At 38.6% G+C, this 18790-nt stretch overlaps 6 protein-coding genes across 9 annotated transcripts; 3 read left to right on the top strand and 3 right to left on the bottom strand.

Annotated features, from left to right (window-relative positions):
* Positions 1-40: 40 nt before the first annotated feature.
* Positions 41-2686, top strand: LOC105286266 (mismatch repair endonuclease PMS2). The gene is made up of 5 exons (XM_011351091.3): positions 41-215; positions 325-484; positions 605-1794; positions 1867-2116; positions 2209-2686. The coding sequence occupies exons 1-5, from the start codon at positions 129-131 to the stop codon at positions 2532-2534; spliced, it is 2013 nt and encodes a 670-aa protein (XP_011349393.2). The 5' UTR covers positions 41-128; the 3' UTR covers positions 2535-2686.
* On the bottom strand, positions 2683-4638 carry LOC105286268 (glutamate-rich WD repeat-containing protein 1). Its single transcript, XM_011351092.3, has 4 exons — positions 4436-4638; positions 3762-4283; positions 3275-3676; positions 2683-3199 (listed from the first exon to the last, which is right to left on the bottom strand). Exons 2-4 carry the CDS (start codon positions 4250-4252, stop codon positions 2710-2712), a joined length of 1383 nt encoding a protein of 460 aa, XP_011349394.1. The 5' UTR covers positions 4253-4283; positions 4436-4638; the 3' UTR covers positions 2683-2709.
* A 147-nt stretch (positions 4639-4785) lies between these two features.
* Positions 4786-7292, top strand: LOC105286265 (ras-related GTP-binding protein C). The gene is made up of 7 exons (XM_011351090.3): positions 4786-5010; positions 5259-5419; positions 5498-5904; positions 5980-6116; positions 6200-6342; positions 6429-6577; positions 6655-7292. Exons 1-7 carry the CDS (start codon positions 5008-5010, stop codon positions 6852-6854), a joined length of 1200 nt encoding a protein of 399 aa, XP_011349392.1. The 5' UTR covers positions 4786-5007; the 3' UTR covers positions 6855-7292.
* Positions 6921-7891, bottom strand: LOC109611450. The gene is made up of 2 exons (XM_020033958.1): positions 7660-7891; positions 6921-7572 (listed from the first exon to the last, which is right to left on the bottom strand). Exons 1-2 carry the CDS (start codon positions 7863-7865, stop codon positions 7389-7391), a joined length of 390 nt encoding a protein of 129 aa, XP_019889517.1. The 5' UTR covers positions 7866-7891; the 3' UTR covers positions 6921-7388.
* A 131-nt stretch (positions 7892-8022) lies between these two features.
* Positions 8023-13402, bottom strand: LOC105286364 (gamma-tubulin complex component 5). 3 transcript variants are annotated; one of them, XM_020033955.2, is made up of 14 exons: positions 13146-13401; positions 12605-12842; positions 12093-12524; positions 11765-12021; positions 11497-11665; positions 11173-11389; positions 10582-11073; positions 10183-10492; positions 9872-10088; positions 9489-9780; positions 9209-9409; positions 8969-9051; positions 8731-8890; positions 8342-8388 (listed from the first exon to the last, which is right to left on the bottom strand). In XM_020033955.2, the coding sequence occupies exons 2-14, from the start codon at positions 12674-12676 to the stop codon at positions 8342-8344; spliced, it is 2949 nt and encodes a 982-aa protein (XP_019889514.2). In that variant the 5' UTR covers positions 12677-12842; positions 13146-13401. The 3 variants fall into 3 exon arrangements, 2 of the variants coding, with proteins under 2 accessions (XP_026830466.1, XP_019889514.2); XM_026974665.1 differs by lacking the exon at positions 13146-13401 and having other exon boundaries at positions 8023-8388; positions 12605-12676; XR_003407390.1 differs by lacking the exon at positions 8342-8388 and having other exon boundaries at positions 8750-8890; positions 8969-9065; positions 13146-13402.
* A 166-nt stretch (positions 13403-13568) lies between these two features.
* On the top strand, positions 13569-18757 carry LOC105286264 (kinesin-associated protein 3). Of its 2 annotated transcripts, none has more exons than XM_011351089.3 (16): positions 13569-13772; positions 13997-14114; positions 14214-14379; positions 14461-14667; positions 14802-14938; positions 15008-15520; positions 15605-15773; positions 15877-15977; positions 16067-16285; positions 16407-16572; positions 16664-16789; positions 16861-16965; positions 17093-17178; positions 17337-17523; positions 17598-17688; positions 17748-18757. In XM_011351089.3, the coding sequence occupies exons 1-16, from the start codon at positions 13747-13749 to the stop codon at positions 17755-17757; spliced, it is 2427 nt and encodes an 808-aa protein (XP_011349391.1). In that variant the 5' UTR covers positions 13569-13746; the 3' UTR covers positions 17758-18757. The 2 variants fall into 2 exon arrangements, with proteins under 2 accessions (XP_011349391.1, XP_011349390.1); XM_011351088.3 differs by having other exon boundaries at positions 13747-13772; positions 17782-17920.
* The last annotated feature ends 33 nt before the right edge of the window (positions 18758-18790 follow it).

Below are 18790 nucleotides of genomic sequence, written 5' to 3'. Positions count from 1 at the left end.
CAAAAGAAATCAGTTTTACGACAGGAGCGGTGTGGTAAACACACGTCGGATCCATGACCGGTGTTTTGAACATTTTTGACATTATTAACTATAAATTGAATGTAACGTGAAGTACAGACAACAGGACGATGGACGAGCCCGTCGCGACGACTGAAAAGTCAAAGAAGATCGAAGCTATAAATAAAGAAACGATCCATCATATCTGCTCCGGCCAGGTGAGGTTAAGTGTACACGCAGGGTGATTTGACAGTGTAATTGTTGTACGCCGATTTCTTTTATGGTGACATACATACCTGATGTTATATTGTATCGATATCTTGTTAGGTAGTGTTCGATCTCGCAATCGCTGTCAAAGAGTTAGTGGAGAACAGTTTAGACAGCGGTGCCACTGCGGTCGACGTCAAGCTCACCGACTATGGTAAAACGTGCATCAGTGTCAGCGACAACGGCGGCGGTGTCCTGGAGCAGGATTTTGAGGGCCTAGGTAAACCTGTAGCTGCAATCTAAATTCAAGTATAAAGAATAGAAAGTACTTGGTATTAATTTACTGCTAGATGATTGAGAGATTCTAAGATAGTAAAATGATCTTTTCTTTTCCGATTAGGTCTGAAGCACCACACGTCAAAGCTGCGAGCTTTCACAGACCTAACGGAGGTGAATACGTTCGGTTTTCGTGGCGAGGCATTGAGCTCGTTGTGCGCCTTGTCTCAGCTGAGTGTCATCACCAGGCATTCGTCGAGCGAGCACGGGTTTAAACTGGAATTCGATCAGAACGGTGTGCTGACAAGGAAAGAGCCATGTGCCAGGGAAAGAGGTACCACGGTGCACGTCAAGAACATATTCAAAAATTTACCGGTGAGGGCGAAGGAGTTTCAGAAGAATCTGAAGAAGGAGTACACGCGCACTATCCAAGTCTTGTACAGTTACTGCTTGGTTTCCACCAACATCAAGCTCACGTGCTCGAATTTGATAACGGGTAAGTCACCTAGTCTCATAGTGGCTACGAGGAACACGGACAACGTGCTGGACAATGTAAATTCTGTGTTTGGCAAAAAGTCTTTGGATGGTATCATTAAACTCGAGCTGCAGTCTCCAGATGAGACGATACTGCAAGAATTCAATCTGCCCAGCGACATTACCATAGATTTCGATTGGGAGTGCTACGTGAGCACTTGCGATCATGCAATGGGTCGTTCCTCGACCGACCGACAATTTTTCTATGTAAACGGTCGACCGTGCGATCTCACGAAAGTCAGTAGATTGGTAAATAGTGTGTACCATAAGTACAACAATAAGCAGTATCCATTTGTCTTCTTGAACATCAAATTGGATCGACAGTGCGCCGACGTTAACGTTACCCCTGACAAAAGGACAATATTCTTCACGCAAGAACGCCTTATATTAGCGACACTGAAATTCAGTTTAACTGCTAGATGGGACAAGTTGCAAGGAAATTTTACAGCCAGGACCTTAACGGAACTAAGCTTTGGCTTGAAAAGGACAGTCTCGTCTAATTACGTGCATCCACCAGCCAAAAGATTGCAAATGTCACCTTCAGTATCCCATATAACGAAAGACGATATTCAGACTAACATTAAATTAAGAAAAAAACCTATGGATATCGAAATGGCGATAAGTATAGCAACAATAAGAGAAAAATTAAAAGAAAAAGAGAATGTTAAAGTACCTGCCAGTACAAAAAGAAGAATAAAGTATAGAGTACAAATGGAAGGCAATCAAAGCGAAGCTGAACAAGAGCTGCAAAAAGAGTTGACAAAAGATTCCTTCGGCACGGTTCGTAATATGCCATCGTTGAGTACATTTAGCATCATACATCTGTGTTTTAAACTTAGGTATTTGTTATAGATGGAGATAATAGGTCAGTTCAATCTTGGTTTCATAATAGCTCGTCTAGAGGACGATCTTTTCATCATCGACCAACATGCCACCGACGAAAAGTTTCGTTTCGAGAAACTTAGCAACGAAACGAAGCTGAAAACCCAAAAACTTATCGTGCCGAAATCGCTGAACTTTTCCGCGTTGAACGAAACGATACTCATGGAGCATAGAGAGACATTTGAGAATAATGGTTTTACCTTCAACATTAACGAGCTAGGTACGAATTTTATGATCGATTAAGCTGTGAAAATATTAATGAAGCGTGCAATTGATGAAACAACTGCATTTTCATATTCGTTATTATTTCAGCTGAGCCTGGCAAGAAGATAGAATTAGTAGGAATGCCTGTTAGTGGTTACTGGCAATTTGGTCAGGAGGACATAGAAGAACTAGTATTTCTCATCAGAGAAGCAGGCAATGAAAACAAGGAGAAGCACATGTATCGTCCAAGTCGGGTCAGGCAAATGCTGGCGTCGAGAGCGTGTCGGAGCGCAGTCATGATCGGTACAGCTTTGAACACCAGCGAGATGCAGAGGCTGATAATGCAGATGGCACAAATGCACAATCCATGGAACTGCCCACATGGAAGACCGACTATAAGGCACCTGTTGTCCTTATTGTTAATAAACAAGTAAATAATACTCTGTGACGCGTTCTCGTAAATGCGTTTCAGCCAAACAAGATTTACGTGAAAAATTGGCGAGAAGAAACTACTTTGAGATTAACAAAGGAAAGGTGCACGTATTTTTTTGCATTAAGAGAAAGATATATAAATTTGTCAAATATGATAAAACGCTTTTATTATTTCTATTAAACGCTAATCGTTCGGAATACGTTAAAGCCTGAATGCGCGGTTGAAATCATCGTTCCTGTACATTGCGGGTGCCAGTGCAACTCCTTGATATCCGACTGGCCCTGATGTATGAATAACAGCTGCGGCGGTAGCTTGGCCAACTCGCTGTCCTGAGATTCTTCCGCGTGATCCACCTCCACCGACAAGTCCCACTGCGCGATCTGATCGTCGGCCCCGCCGGAGGCGAACACCGTGGCCTCCGTGGGATGCCACTCCACCGAGGTTACCGGTGCAGTGTGCTGCTTAAAAGTAGCGACAGGACTCGCGCCATCGGGCCCGAACTGTCGTAGGTCCCATATGCAGAGCAGCCCGTCGTCCCCGCCCGAGACTATGAACTGGCTCTCCTTCGCGTTCCACGAAATGACATTGATGTCGGCCGTGTGAGTGCCAGACGCTGTCAGCATGCACGCGTTCTGCGGACTCGCTCGCGCGTCCCAAATTTTTATGCTGTCACAAACAAGTTAACGCTTATAATAATCTGGAAAGCGTAAGGTTCGCAGAAATATCTTTAGTAGCACCAACCATTTGTCTACCGAGCACGAAGCGAGTACGTTCTCCTCGTTCGGTGACCATTGTAGATCTTCCACACTGTGCGGAGCGTGCGAATTGTACGGCCTTTGGTCCACGTGCCAGGACGCGCCGCTATTGTCGATTCGCCATACGTGAATATTGCCCTTGCAGTCGCCGGACGCCAAGGTGCCCGGATCCATGCGACACCAGTCGAGACCAAATCCTTCGGACAGGTGGCCTTTAAACGTGTACAGCGGTTTGATGTCGGCGCCTCCCTTGTCACACTTGTTGCGGTATGCAGTGAGCAAATTCGAATTTTCGACTGCGCTCAACTGCTCTTGCAGGTTCCAAATATTTACACGTCCCAACTCGCTCCAACTAGCGGCTACGACTGATCCACCGAGTTTCGTGCATCTGCAAGTGTTGCAAATGAAGATATCTGCAGGTATGTATTTCACAAGCTTTCCTTACTGACGTTTCCTTCTTTTAAAATACGTACCTCACTCTATTGACACATCCTTGGTGTTTTATAGGTGCGACACTCATGACTGGCTTCCTTTCATCATCCTCATCCTCGGAATTGCTCGACTCGCTTTCCGAATTTTCACAGCACTGTTTAGTGCCGTGTAAATTGGACATTTTCATAACGAGGAGGTTGTTGACGTGAGTTTTGGCAGCTTGTGTCCCAGCGACTACGTACATGGTTAACGGGTAATTCTCTCTCGAATTACCCAAGTCATCGGGTATCACGTCAAAGCTGAGACACGGTGCGCCAGACTGCGCCTGATGCAGTAGTCTGTACGCTGATTTATCTGCAATAAGTTCCTCGCCATCCTCGATGGCTTGTCCTGGAAGGTAGACTTTTGGTTTGCTCTCCTCTCGACTCTCGTTCGCGTTTTCACTCTCCATAGAATCATCGTCGCTGCTTTCACTGCTTTCGTCCTCGTCTGCGACACCTTCCATCGGTTCCTCCTTCATCTCCTCGGCCATGTTTTGGAGACAGGCGTATCAAATTATAATTCTTTAAGAAAATGATTCAAGCAATACATTTATGCACCAAATGTATACGTGTGTACAAAACCGGTAGTCTAACCTCAAACATTGTTGATACATTGTTAATTAGATGTTAAACTAGTCTAGTTAAATCTAATTTAAATCATAATGTGCGCTTACCTGAAAGAATATTATTAATATTAATTTACACGATATATTATTACTTCGGTTATTTCTTTCCTTTTTACAAGAGAAATTGCCTAAATTAGTTATCACAAGCACGTGCGATCACAGGGGAATGCCTATTCTCGAACGAAAAACAAGTCTCCAAGAAGTAAGACAGAAAATCACCCCGTCTCATACTCTCATGCGTTACTGCTCGAAAGTGCGCCTGCGCGGCCTGTGCGCTTGTACATACGACAAGCTTTGTCGAAAGTTAAAAATTCTATAGAGAATGTTTAGGGATCCAGTTCTAGTTCAGAACTAGTGCAGTACCAGTGCAGCTGAAAAGAACAAACCTGTGTCGCACTGTGTCGTTGATGGAAAACACCCATCGACTGTATCAAATGAGCTTTGTATCACACCCCTGAGAACTGTAAACAAAGATATTACACACAATCTTGTAGCCTTTGTACTATGTGCAATCGTAGTTAAACGAGTACATAGTAGTGCCCTTTGACATTCCCAAGTTTTATAGTTTGCTAAGAGAGTTAATAACTCGGATCTAACCGTCACAATTTAATTTTACAAACATGGTAAGTAGGTGATAACGAGCGATGCACAACAATGAATACTTTTTTATTAAGATCGCGGAAAGAGTATTTAATTCTTTTTAATAAAATAAGATATAAAAAGTAATTCGTACGTCTATTAAGCATCTTAATTGACTTAGTTGCACACATTGAAGCGAATGGAATGAGGTTAAGGTCACATTTTCTCCATCTCTGCGATAATAAGATCAAAATCACGGTTTTACGTACATGTACATTTTACACTGTTGCAGGATGATGATGAGCACTATCAAAGTGGTTACGAGGATCATTATCCAAGTGGATCTTTTCCCAAGGATTTTGGGTATGCACCGTTTGATGGAGAAACTGAAGGGTCCATGGATCCCTTAGCTGGCGAACAAAAACCTAGAATACTTTTGATGGGACTTAGACGGTAAAAATTCAGTTTGCTTATGAATCTCCTTGTTGTGTCGTGTTCATAATTTTCTATCTTCTTCCTTCGCTCCTGCAGTAGCGGCAAGTCGTCGATACAAAAAGTAGTTTTCCATAAGATGTCACCGAACGAGACACTGTTCTTAGAGAGTACAAATAAGATAATTAAGGACGACATAAGTAACTCCAGCTTTGTACAATTCCAAATCTGGGACTTCCCTGGGCAAATTGATTTCTTCGATCCTACCTTCGACAGCGACATGATATTCGGCGGTTGCGGGGCACTGGTATTTGTAATAGACGCGCAGGACGATTACATGGAAGCGCTTAATAAGCTCAACATAACGGTTACTAAAGCGTACAAGGTTAACCAGGCGATCAAGTTTGAAGTCTTTATCCACAAAGTGGACGGACTGTCGGACGACTGTAAAATGGAGACGCAAAGAGATATACACACGAGAGCGAATGATGATTTGGCGGACTCTGGTAAATCAGTGGATTCTAAGATGAAGCTCGAAGGAAGTAAACGCCCAATTATTCATCCAATGTGTTTCCTTTCAGGGTGTGATCAAATACACCTGAGTTTTCACTTGACCTCGATATACGATCACAGTATATTTGAAGCATTCAGCAAAGTCGTTCAGAAGTTAATACCACAGTTGCCTACTTTAGAAAATTTACTTAATATACTCATATCGGTGAGGGAGTTTTATTCTTCTCCCTTTATTTTCACGAACATCAAGTTCTTCAGCATGACAAATTTACATATTTGTACTTACAGAACTCCGCGATCGAGAAAGCATTCCTATTCGACGTCGTCTCCAAAATTTACATCGCGACGGATAGTTCGCCCGTCGATATGCAAAGTTACGAACTGTGTTGCGACATGATCGATGTCGTCATCGATGTTTCCTGCATATACGGGTAAATGATCGCGTTTCAATTGCGCGGATAGACGCAGATTTAATACATATCGTTTATATTTTCCTTTACCTTCGTACTCGTTTTAGATTGAGGGAAGATTTGGAGGCCGCTGCATTTGACAACCAAAGTTCGAGCCTAATCAAACTGAATAATGGCACGATCTTGTATTTACGCGAAGTGAATAAGTTTCTAGCGCTGGTTTGCATCCTGCGCGAGGATAATTTTGATAGGCAAGGTGAGAATAATTCTTTTAATTTTGTGCATAGAAAGAAAGCACATGTTTTACATGACATTTGCATTTTTAATTTACAGGCGTGATTGACTACAACTTCCTGTGTTTCCGCAAGGCGATACAACAAGTGTTCGAGTTACGAAACAAAGCACTAGCCGCGATAAACGCGAATAATCACTCATCCTCTCCTGTGAGTACGAATGAAACGTCAAATGCTCCCGCAGTATCGCAAACCGGAACTATCGGACAAAATGGTACTGTCGTGATCGCGCAGAGTTAAGCTTTACGACGTACATAAAACTTCTCACGAGTAATAACGAATTTTAAGAATAAATTTTAATATTAATTTTGTTATATCTCTTTTCTGTGTAAATGTGTCTTATAAACGCCGCATCTCTTTTTCTTAATGTTATGCCTTTTACAATATATATGTTATCGAACATAAAATATTTTTCATACCGAGAGAATAGCTTACGTAATCGTGTAAATTATTATTATAATTGTGTTACCAACATTACAATATTCTCGATTATATCTCTACGATGTAAGTAATCATAAATTACTAATATAGCGAAACTCTTTTATAATTGAGATACATAGTTGTTGAATAGAGAATCGGAATGTATATATGTTATCAGTTACCTATTGCAATTTCAAATGCATATAGACTTCTCTTGCATATCTCAATGGGACATAATATATGTCAATATACGTTTAATCTGCATCCCTGTATGAAGCACATCTCTATTCCCTCCAGCTCTAGATTTCAGTACCGGAATGACATTGTCCTATATACGTTTACATTTGTATTTATCTATTTAAAATCTTCGTTCCTGTCGTATTGCATACTGGCGATGATGTCTTTTATCTCGTCGCGCAAGGTGTACGATGACGAATTTAGGATAGCGAATTGTTCTTCGTATTGATACCATCGCATGTAGGAGAAGGTTTGCTCGTATTCAGTCAGGGATATTTCAACAGGTAACAACGATACTAAACTAAAATTTCAAGAGGGTATCAATAATGCCGTAATTTGTCTTACGAATGTATGCGGAACACATGAAGTCGCAATTGAAATTTTGTACCTCATCTGCCAAGATTTCCCGTAAACGAGCTTCGGAATTGGCACGGGAATGCCTGATGGCGGTAAACTCTGATGCGCAATTTCCGTCAGTAGAGTTCGACTAAGGTCCGAGATAAGTTTAATAAATTTCTCGCTATCCTCGTACGATTCGCTGCCACTGCGGATAGCAGATGCCGGCATTAGTTTACCTGGAAGGGAATGGATCATGGCGGGAGTAGGACATTGAAAGTGAAACGGTCAGGTATTAATTATTATTATAATACTCCGACACATTTTCTCACTCGGACACATTTTAGAGTCCGAAGAAGAATGATTAACGACAGTTATCTTTATTTTAAGAAATAAATAAACACATCGAGAAATGTGCTATTTACATATAAAAAAACAATATATTGAATACATTACAATAGTGCTATCGATATCACAATCTTTGCGTAAGAAAACTTTATATATAAAATAATTATCATACAAAAAATTATAATTAATGTTTTCTTAATTGTGGGCAATAATGCACTGATCAGAATCATGGACTAACTATACACTACATATCCATAATTGTAGTATAAAGCAGCGATTGGTACAAGTGAGATGGAATTGATGTCACTGTTACCCACACGGGGGGAACACGGGTATTACATTGACAATGTTAAATCGATATGAACTGACACTCTATTAATGCAAAATTAAGCAGAGGGCATACTGCAATTAAATGCTGAGCTTAAGCCAGTCACTGTAAATAAAGCAAGGAGAAAACGTTAGGTATGTATCAGTAGCAATATTGTTAATTATCATGCAACGATGATTCTTACTCTTCAACATTCATTACTGAGTTATTAATATTTTAACGAGTGCGCACACGAAAAATGTATTCGGGATTTTAAAAAATCGATATGTATGAATTAATATGATATATCTCAGCGATCGTTCAAGAAGATAATTGTTTATCTTTTATCTCGAACTTTGATAATCAAGTATAAGATATTTCGTATTTACAATTGATTGACTGTATTGCCGAATCGTGGACAAGTACGCTGAAATACGTGAAGTATTGCTAACAAGTTTTGAAACTTACAATAATCTGCATCCTTATGCTGTATTGCATTGTGCAAAGCTAGAGCAAGGTACGTATGGTATTTTATGTAACTGTGTTCCATCACGTCCAATTCCGCAGTGGCTAACAATAATTTCTTGCGTGACCATCTGTCCCGTATGTGAATACACATTTCGATCATCTGAAACGCAATAATAACATGGAATCGATATCTCATTCGACTCGTTATTTATCGTTATTTTATACGTTACATACGTACATTGTTTATGGTTGTCATTATGTCTTCAAACTCCTCCGTTAACAAGCAATGCTCGTGAACTTTGTTCAAGTATTCATTGTGTACTGCAAAATGTTCGCTTATATACATAAAAATTATGACTAAAATTATTTCAGTCGACGTCTGTCTTGAATAAGCTTTATATTTCATATGATTTCGTAATAAGATGTACTGAAAAGATTTCTCTCCTCGTTAAAAAATTATCTATCACAATCATACTACCTGATACAATGGTATCGAGACTATCGGCTTGCGCGAGATCTTTTTCCAGGATGAAACCTAAACTCTGTAACACCTGACCGGACAGGTACGTGTGGATAGATCCTATCGCATGTAGCAGCCAAAATCTTAAACTTTCGAGACGCCTTATATGAAATTGTTCCAATCTATCTCTCACACGTGGCGACCTAGAACCCTCTAGATCTGAAAACAGCGACTGAGCGACATATTTCACAGAAATCTCACGGAAAAATTAAGCTTGAAGTCAGATTGATTATTTTACCAGAAAATCTCAAATTATTTAACGTCCATAAAGCCCATTTCAGCTTCAAGTGAAATCTGAATATCTCATTGTATTTTTCCAAGACCTTCTTGGTCAGCATTATGCTTATAGGCCACTCCACTGCATAATGCAGTGTTATGCTATTCACAGCTTGTAATACTTGATGAGTATTGACATTGCCGTGAACCATAACGGACCAGCGTGAACTTGTATTTGGCCAGTACTGAGAAAATATTTCTTCAAGAATACACGATAAAAAGTACGAGTTAGCCCACATTTGATTATTTTCAATCTAGAAAAATTATAGACAGGTATTTTTGTTGCAATTGACGATACATCAGAGGAATTTATTGTTACATAAATAAGATCCATATTTGTTTTACCTCGTAAAATAAGATTTGATAGAATTTGTTCATCACATGTCCCGCTTCCATCATATAAACGAGCCTTAACAGCTGTAGATGCGTTTGTAGTTTGTATTCCTCGACCATGATATTTTTTACTAATCTGCTAGCGCTGTTGTAGCGCAAACTTAACATCTCGGACAGTGTATTCTCCAGAATGTTTTGCAATGGTAAAATATACTTAATCTTTTGTAGCCTATGAGTAAGATGTATTATTTTAGATATTAAATTATCAAGATAATATAAAAATTCATAAATAATTTTATACCTTTATACACATTGGAATTTACCTTTTGTATAAATGATACATTTGCTTTTGCTTTGCCTTAGGCTGCCGAGTATTCTGCGTATGAGCATCCACCGTATCACTCTTATACAATTCACAGGGCAGGTAGTCTTCCATAGCTTTCATGAAAAATGGATTGTGCGAAGTTGATAATTGTTGTACTATATTCTTTTCCATATCGGCGTCATATTCCTGTAATAATATTTCATCTGTTTGCAGCGTGGATGCGTCTATCTCCTCACTCGGTGGACTGTATTTAGATATTTCCGATAATAATTTGTCTTGAAATTCGGTGTTTAATGAAATTCTCGTGTCTGCAAACAATTTTACATTACAAGAAGAGTGTATACGACAGAAAAAATGTTAGAACGAAGACAGTTGTAATCAAGGATGAAATAAAGACCATTGTGTTCACCATCCATCCTCCATATATCGGTGATTCGATCCAGGGAGATGAGCAGCTCGATACTATGTCCCATACGTTGCACCTTTTGCAATAAGAATTGCATAACTGGATCCGTTGAGACATTGTTAGATAACCGAACTATGAATTTTTCACTCTGTTCGTCGTTTTCCCCTGATGCATCTTCCGATCTCACAATTATAAACTCATCCCTCCAGTCTTCCAATCGACCCTCACTCAACCACGTATCGATTACATTAAGATAAACGGTTAGGCTACATAAATACAAATTTGTACAAATGTTTGCTCTCTCCCGGCTAGGAGAGTTCTGCATCTCGTAGTACAAGCACGATAACAGTCGGGACGCGCATTTCCAATTAGGACTAGCTTTCCAATCGATTACAACTCTCTTGTGTATGTCGTAGAGTATCCTTATAGTATTTAGGTGTTTCCTGAGATCAGCTGATAACGATAGCAGTGTATTGCAATTCTCTGCAATATTAAAAGAGAAGAATATTTAATAATCAATAAGATTCTTACGACATTTATATTTATCGCAACAGTAGCAATAAATCGTGTGAGCTTTTTTACCTTGCTTCATAACATCTTTTTCTACGTTAATCACTTTAGTTCGAAATTCATACAAGTGCTGATTGACTGCTGCATTGTATGCTTCGTAAGTCAAAGGAGGACTCTGAAGTTCTGATTTTTCATTACAAATTGGTTGCAGATCAGCTCCAAATTTCTGAATATCATGTATCATCGAGAAGCACTCGCAAAATGGTGAAAGAATGCTTTCAAACGCTGTCTAGATGTAAAATTTAAATAATGTTATGAAATATATCTGTATCATGTGGTAACACCGAGCGTAGAGCACATTGCACAGCGAGAAAATATTCTCGCAAGGGTACATACAGTTGTCAAGCTCGGTATGGATATGTTGGGACGTATTGAGAATTTCGGTTCGCTCTCCTGAAACACCACCATTGACGTCTGAACGTGAAACATCCACAGTAACTCTCTGCAGACTTGATATTCGCTGAGAGTGGCTACCTTCTGCCAGGCCGTCGAGTTTGTGCCGTGCCTGTAAGCACATATATTTATAATATTAAATATCACTATGAAATATAATTTAACATTGTATCGATTGCGTCGAATAAATTAGCTTAGGAAGAATATTTACCAGATGTCACATATATTGGTATCGCAAGATCGTATGGCAACGGGATACTTTTGACATTCCAAATTGTTCCACCAATCGGTTTGAACGTTCGACGCGAGCCACTTTCTGGACTCGAGACTTTGCACTAACGCTCTGGAGAATTTATCGATTACGTTATCGGCGACTGCTTGCGATCGCTGCGCGGTATTTAATTGTGCATTAGCTATTTGCATCGGCAAGACATCAGTTTCGTCAGTTCCTTCCTCATCGGACCATTCCTGAACATAGGAATTAGAAAGAGAATAGAAATAATGATTTTACGAGGTTTATGTTATTCGTAAGTACTTACACTCTCGCTGCCATCGCTCTTATAGTCGCAAAAGAAATTCTCCTGGCCTTCCTTCAAGTACTGCGCCCAGTCTATCTCTTCTATGTTGCTGTCATCATTTCCAGCGGCTAAATTGAAACTGTACTCCCCACGCGCGAGCCTCAAGCTGTCTAAATTAGACTTGTGAGTCTCGGTGGACAAGTCCAGCAAGAACGTTAGCAATGACCACTGCAGGTCGTATTGCGGATGCTGCTCAAAGTCGAAGCTTGACAAGAAGGCATCGATCAGTTCCCGAAACTTCTTCGCAACTTCGTATTTTCCATGGATGGAGAATTTGGTAACTAACGCACTTATAGCCTCCTTGGTTGCGTGACTGTTGACGGAAAGATAGCGATGATGCTTGATATTCGACAAGCAGAATCGTTCGCATATGCGAAACCCTTCTTCATCCTCCTGAACACGTGAGAACTTATTTTAAAATATCATAGCATAAATGATACGTAATATACATAAATCTAACGTAAAATATATACCTCAAATGATGTAACCGCTGTTATAAGCTGCTTTAGATCATTATGAATATCGTTTAACACCCGAGTACTCATTTCTGCTCTGCGTCAAACAAGCACTGTACACGTATAATATGTACTAAAAATCGAAGTGTTATGAAGATCTAAGTACCATGAAGCCAGTGAGCCTCACGCATACAGCAACATATTGGTATTTGAGCAGCACGACGTGAAGAATGAGAGATGATGGAAGATTGTTAAACTGTACAATAAAATGACGAGCAACAATAAATTAAGTCTGGCAATATTCAACCATATTTTCATTCCACTCAGATGATAAGTAGGATTTGAAAAAATCTCTTTTAGAATTTTATTGAATTATCAAACAAATTATTCGTTAATATCAGATACTCAATTTCAAAAAATATGATAGAATTAATAACAAATTGTTGTGAGATTGAAATTTGTCACTTCTCGAAGTTTCTTATTATCGAAAATACAAATTGCATCCAGACATAAGTATCAAATAAAAATGTTTTTCAAAAAATATATTTTTATTTTATACCTTTATTTATGCACAATGCACATCCATTTGTATCAAAATTACCATTTCGCAATTTATGCAACATTAAGAAGCCACATAAGATTCTTGTCATTTTGTATTTGATACAGTCTTTCTATGAACATATAATGTTGACAACAAAGACTGTTATTAACATACGTATATTATAATAAAATCAATTTAAAGGCTATTTAAGAGGTTATATACTACTATTTTATATTTATATCTTCTTTCCCACTTTTTCCCTAGCCTCGGCCATCATTGCACGTCTTGCTCTTTTCTGAAAGTGCAACTGCACCGATGAAACGAATGGAGGATCACTTTAAATCCTAGGGATTTATTTCTAGTAATTATGTGAAATAAATCTCTAGAGATAAATCCCTGTCCTCATGGTTATTCATGGACGCGTAGTGCCACGTTGTTAATCGTAGTTTATGGTCTTACGCCCATACGTCCCGCAGACTCGACGAGGGTTTTCTCTCCATGGAGATGGAATAATTGCAGACAAATTGACGAAAGGGATTCGTGTGCGTAGAGTGTAAAGGAGAGCTATTCTGATCCGGCGAGTCTGGTAACGCAGCGTGTGTGTACGGCGATAAGTAAAATGGACGAAGCGAAATTTCTGAAGAGGTGAGGAACGGCCATCGCTTCTGCATCTGTCAAACGACCTGTCATTCATCTGTCATTTATACATATGATTTCCACCCATCCGTATACGTTGTGACACACTTAAAACTTTTAGCAAAGTTTGTACATGTAATTCCGTGAATGTAATAAACGTTTCACGAGGAAGATCGTATAAAATAAATAATTTAATAGGAAATTGCCTAATTAATGATTTTTTGGTATTCAAGGAAAGTGAGATCCGGAACGCTGGACGTTCATCCAACAGAAAAGGCTCTGGTGGTAAATTACGATGTGGAAGCATTAATATTAGGAGAACTGGGTGATCCTATGCTCGGGGATCGCAAGGTAAGCTCCTCTTTCGTTTGCATGAAAGAATAGTGTGTGAAATAATGAGAATGCCATATAGGTATGAGCAGTGATATAATGATTTATTACCATCTACAGGAATGCCAAAAGATAATCAGACTGAAAAGTTTAAATGCAGACACAAACGTTTCCCTCTTGGCAAAAGAAGTGATGGAGAAGTGCTCGTTGATACACGAGTCCAAACTGCGTGAGGTTGAGCAGTTAATTTATTATCTACAAAATCGTCGGACCAACGATAGCACAGGTAATTGATACTGCCAGTGATGTTTGTACTTGACGTCTGCGTTTTTCAAACAACAACTTATTGAATCTTGTATTTCCACAGGTAGCGATAATAGTTCTCAGCCACCAAGACCCGTGTCATCAAATTCAGTGATTACGGAGAATTGTGAGGTAGAACGCGCCGTCATCAGTAATGTTGACAGTTACATTGAATTACTGTATGAGGAGATACCGGGCAAGATTAAGGGCTCGTCGTTAATTTTGCAATTAGCGAGGGTACCTGACAATCTTCTGGAATTGACAAAAAACGGTATCTAAATCTTTCTGTCATTCTGTATATTTTTCCTATAAGTGTGTGTAAGCTGAATGATACTCGTACTAAAATATCGCGATGCAAGTCGCATCATCAGTTGAAAGTACATTTTGTTTTAAAAATCTTTACAGAGTCGTTATTGAGTGCTTTGGCTCGAGTCTTGAGAGAAGATTGGCGACGCAGCATAGAACTCTCCACAAACATTATTTACATTTTCTTTTGTTTCTCGACGTACAGTCAGTTTCATAACATCGTGCTTGAGTACAGGGTAAGTTGCCAATATCTCACTGAACACTGAGCGATCAGTGTGAAACTACGCGTTACTTTATCTCCACAGATTGGTTCCCTTTGTATGGACATAATTGACTTCGAACTACGTCGCTACGATCAGTGGAAGGAGGATATGGAGAAACGTCGGAAACACTTTGAGAACACTACCGGTTTAACGTTCTTCCCGGCGGGGAACAACGACAACTGCGAAAGGAAGATCAAGATCATTGATGATATTTGGAACATGGAGAGCCCGTTAGATTACGAGCTCAAGAGGCGATCTGCGGACGCTTCCATAAGCGTGTCGGAGAGCGATCTTAAGAAGCTGAAGGAGGAGCTTGAGAAGAGTCGTAAGAAATTCAAAAGCTTAACGAAGAAGCAGGAACAACTACTGCGAGTGGCGTTTTATCTGCTCTTAAACATCGCTGAGAATGCCATGGATGTCGAAAGGAAGATGCGCAAAAAGAACGTAATCGGCATGTTGATTAAAACGTTGGACAGAGCGAACACCGATTTGTTGATACTGGTGGTCACATTCTTGAAGAAGCTATCCATTTTTCGTGATAACAAAGAGCTCATGGTAATATTTTATTATACGTATACATGTATAGAAAGAGAAAGAGACATGCTAATAACGCAAGTATATATATATTAATGTTTCTAGGCAGAGGAAAATATCATAGATAAATTACCGAGACTTTTGCAAAACAATAACGCCGATCTCGTATTAAGCACTTTAAAATTGTTATTTAATCTCTCTTTTGATGTAAAGCTAAGAGCAAGAATGATCAGGGTCGGTATGTTACCAAAATGGATAAAACTGCTTGGTCAAGGTAAAGAAGACTATGATTAAATAATTATCTTTTCTTTTGTATAAAAATTGCAAATTCTCTGTATAAAATAAAAGTTATATAACATTTGCATGTACATTTACAGCTGACATAAAAAGTAAGAGCACAATTCTAGGATTACTGTATCATGCCAGTATGGACGATAAAGTGAAAGCAATGTTCACAAATACAGATTGCATTCCAATGGTAAACATCTACAGATCTTTTAGAGATTTTTGTGAATTTGAAATATTTTTAATGCATATTTTTATAATTTATATGCAAATCTTTTCTAGGTAATAAATATGATATTAAATTTTGAAGACGAGCACATAAGATCGGAATTGATAGCACTTGGCATAAACTTGGCTATTAATAATAAGAATGCGCAGTTAATGGTGGAAAATAATCGTCTGCAAGGTCTCATAAAGATCGCATTCAGAAATCAAGATGCCCTCATAATGAAAATGATTCGAAACATCTCTCAACACGATTCGACGAAAGAAAATTTCGTCGTGAGTCGCATTATCATGTATTAATTACAATTATAATCACAATTTATATTAATTTTAATAATTTTATTAATCAATTTTAATTTTATTAGATCATAATTTCATATTCCTATACATTTCACAGGAATTTATTGGCGATTTTGCTATGGCTTTGACGCAGTCTGATTCTCAAGACTTTATACTCGAGGTGATCGGCGTGTTAGGCAATTTAGAATTGCCCGATTTGGATTATTCGCAAATTATTCAACGTTGCAACCTTATACCGTGGATACGCAATAATCTAGTCCCAGGTGTGATTCCTCTTTCGTTCTCTTATCGCATAGCGAGGTATATACTAAAGTTTATTCCGGCTGTATCGTTATGTTGACTTCACATTTACAGGTAAGGTGCAAGATGATTTAGTTCTCGAGGTTGTCATATTTCTGGGCACTGCAGCTTATGACGAAGACTGCGCTCGTTTATTATGCAAGGCTGATATACTCCTCTCTCTCATCGAGCTTCTTAAAGGTACGCATTAAAGTGACTGCTTATAAAAAAATATGTATAGAATTTTATATCATACGTTATTATTATTGCAGCCAAGCAAGAAGATGATGAAATGGTTCTGCAAATTATTTATGTTTTTTATCAAATTGCAAGACACGACTCGACGCGAGATTATTTGATTCGCGAGACTGGTAATGGTAATGATCAATTTTCTCAATCGCAGAACCTGTTAAAAGCGCTCGAAGTAACAAAATGTGCCTTACGAATAGCTCTAAGCAGCTCTGCATAAGCAAGGTGTATTTAACAGTGCGATAACTCTTACAGAGGCTCCTGGTTACCTGATTGATTTAATGCACGATAAAAATCCTGCAATTCGACGAGTCTGTGATACGTGTCTGGATGTCATCGCTGTAAGTAGATTATTTTGAGAATATATCTTTCATGCAAGCTTGTTTCCACAAGTTTTTATAAATTGTATTCTCGTAAATGTCATCTCGAATGATACGTAACAGACAAATTGTGTCGCACGTCGCGTAGGAAGTATTATTGATTATTTGCATTAATCTAGATCTGCGACAAGAATTGGGCGGCGCGCATAAAGGTGGAAAAATTCCGATCACACAATCAGCAGTGGTTGGAAATGGTCGAGTCTACGGGAGCAGACTCGACCACTCATTTATTACCGGATGACGATGACAGTCTGTCTCCCTTCATCAGTGGTGACCTGTTAAAACATACCATACTGTTTCCCTCTGGTAATTTGCTTCTGTTTTTACGAAGTTATTGTGTTGATTACAATCTTTCGATAACCGATCGTGTCTGACCGTAGGCAACGCAGCATCGTTCAACACGGACGATGGATTTTCGATCATGAAAAATTCATCGGAATCGTCTGAAAATCCTAGTCGACCTGTCAGTAGGTATGTGTCGAATAGTGTTTCACATTAGTGCAGTATCAACTTGTTTAAATAAATTTCAGGCACGTGTGAAAGCTACGATTGCGTAAATTTCAGGTATCGTGATCTTGACGACATAAGCGAGCTCATGGCGCGCTCTAAGTCTCGCATGTCCGTTGGTTCAGGTATAGAGGATTTATATTACAATTCTAAAGTGAAATTCAGTGATTCGGATAGCTCCCATGTATTAATATGAAGATTAATGCAAAATTCTGATGTAGATATGTGACTTAAGTTTTGAGAGACGTTTGTCTAGAAGGACATTTTACATTGTCTGAACATTCTGTTTGATGTAAAAAAATGAGAAATGTTTCCTATTGTTCACGAAAATATGCCTGCTTAAACCAAAGATATTATTACACGATAGACTGCTTTGATCTCATATAGTCAAGTATTTCTTTCTAGCGTATTTAATTTTTATATATTAATTTATTTATGAATTTATTATTATTATTTCTTTCCCTTTTTATACTAATGCATATACTTACGTTGCGAAATAATTGATAGCGTTAACGAAAATTCTATTCAGATCTCTTTTGTGATAGATTTCAGGCAGTGAGGATAGTATTAATGTACATGTGGGTAAAATTAGTATCTGCGATAGTCTTGAGAAGTCCCGTAGTATTTATATATCGTTCGTATCAGTTAATAAACAGACAAGTGGTGTATGAAAATGTGGAATACTTTGTAGAGTAACGATAAGAACGTTAATCTAATTTTTATCATTGCCACGGAGAACATACAATATCTTTATTATTCGTTACACGCAGCAAATTGTGCAATAAATTATATATATAGGCATATTAAACTTCCATATATATATATAACTTTTTCACTTTCTCTATAAAATAATTAGAATATACGTATCTATGTTCTTGTTCGCTTCTGTCGTTTTTCATTGCACCTCTTGTCCCTTTATGCTACTAACTCGTCGCATTTATTGGCGTAAGATAGTATTTTATTATTACCAACGAGATGCATGACTCATAGCTATTGATTATTCTCTGCGTGATAAAATAAATTATGACAGAAATCTTGCAATTTCTCCCTTACCGATTCATTTAAA

The sequence above is a fragment of the Ooceraea biroi genome, chromosome 13 (assembly GCF_003672135.1).
Source record: "Ooceraea biroi isolate clonal line C1 chromosome 13, Obir_v5.4, whole genome shotgun sequence".
Taxonomy (NCBI): Eukaryota; Metazoa; Arthropoda; class Insecta; order Hymenoptera; family Formicidae; genus Ooceraea; species Ooceraea biroi.
Note: the sequence above shows the minus strand (reverse complement) of the source record. Positions and strands in the feature narration are given on the sequence as shown.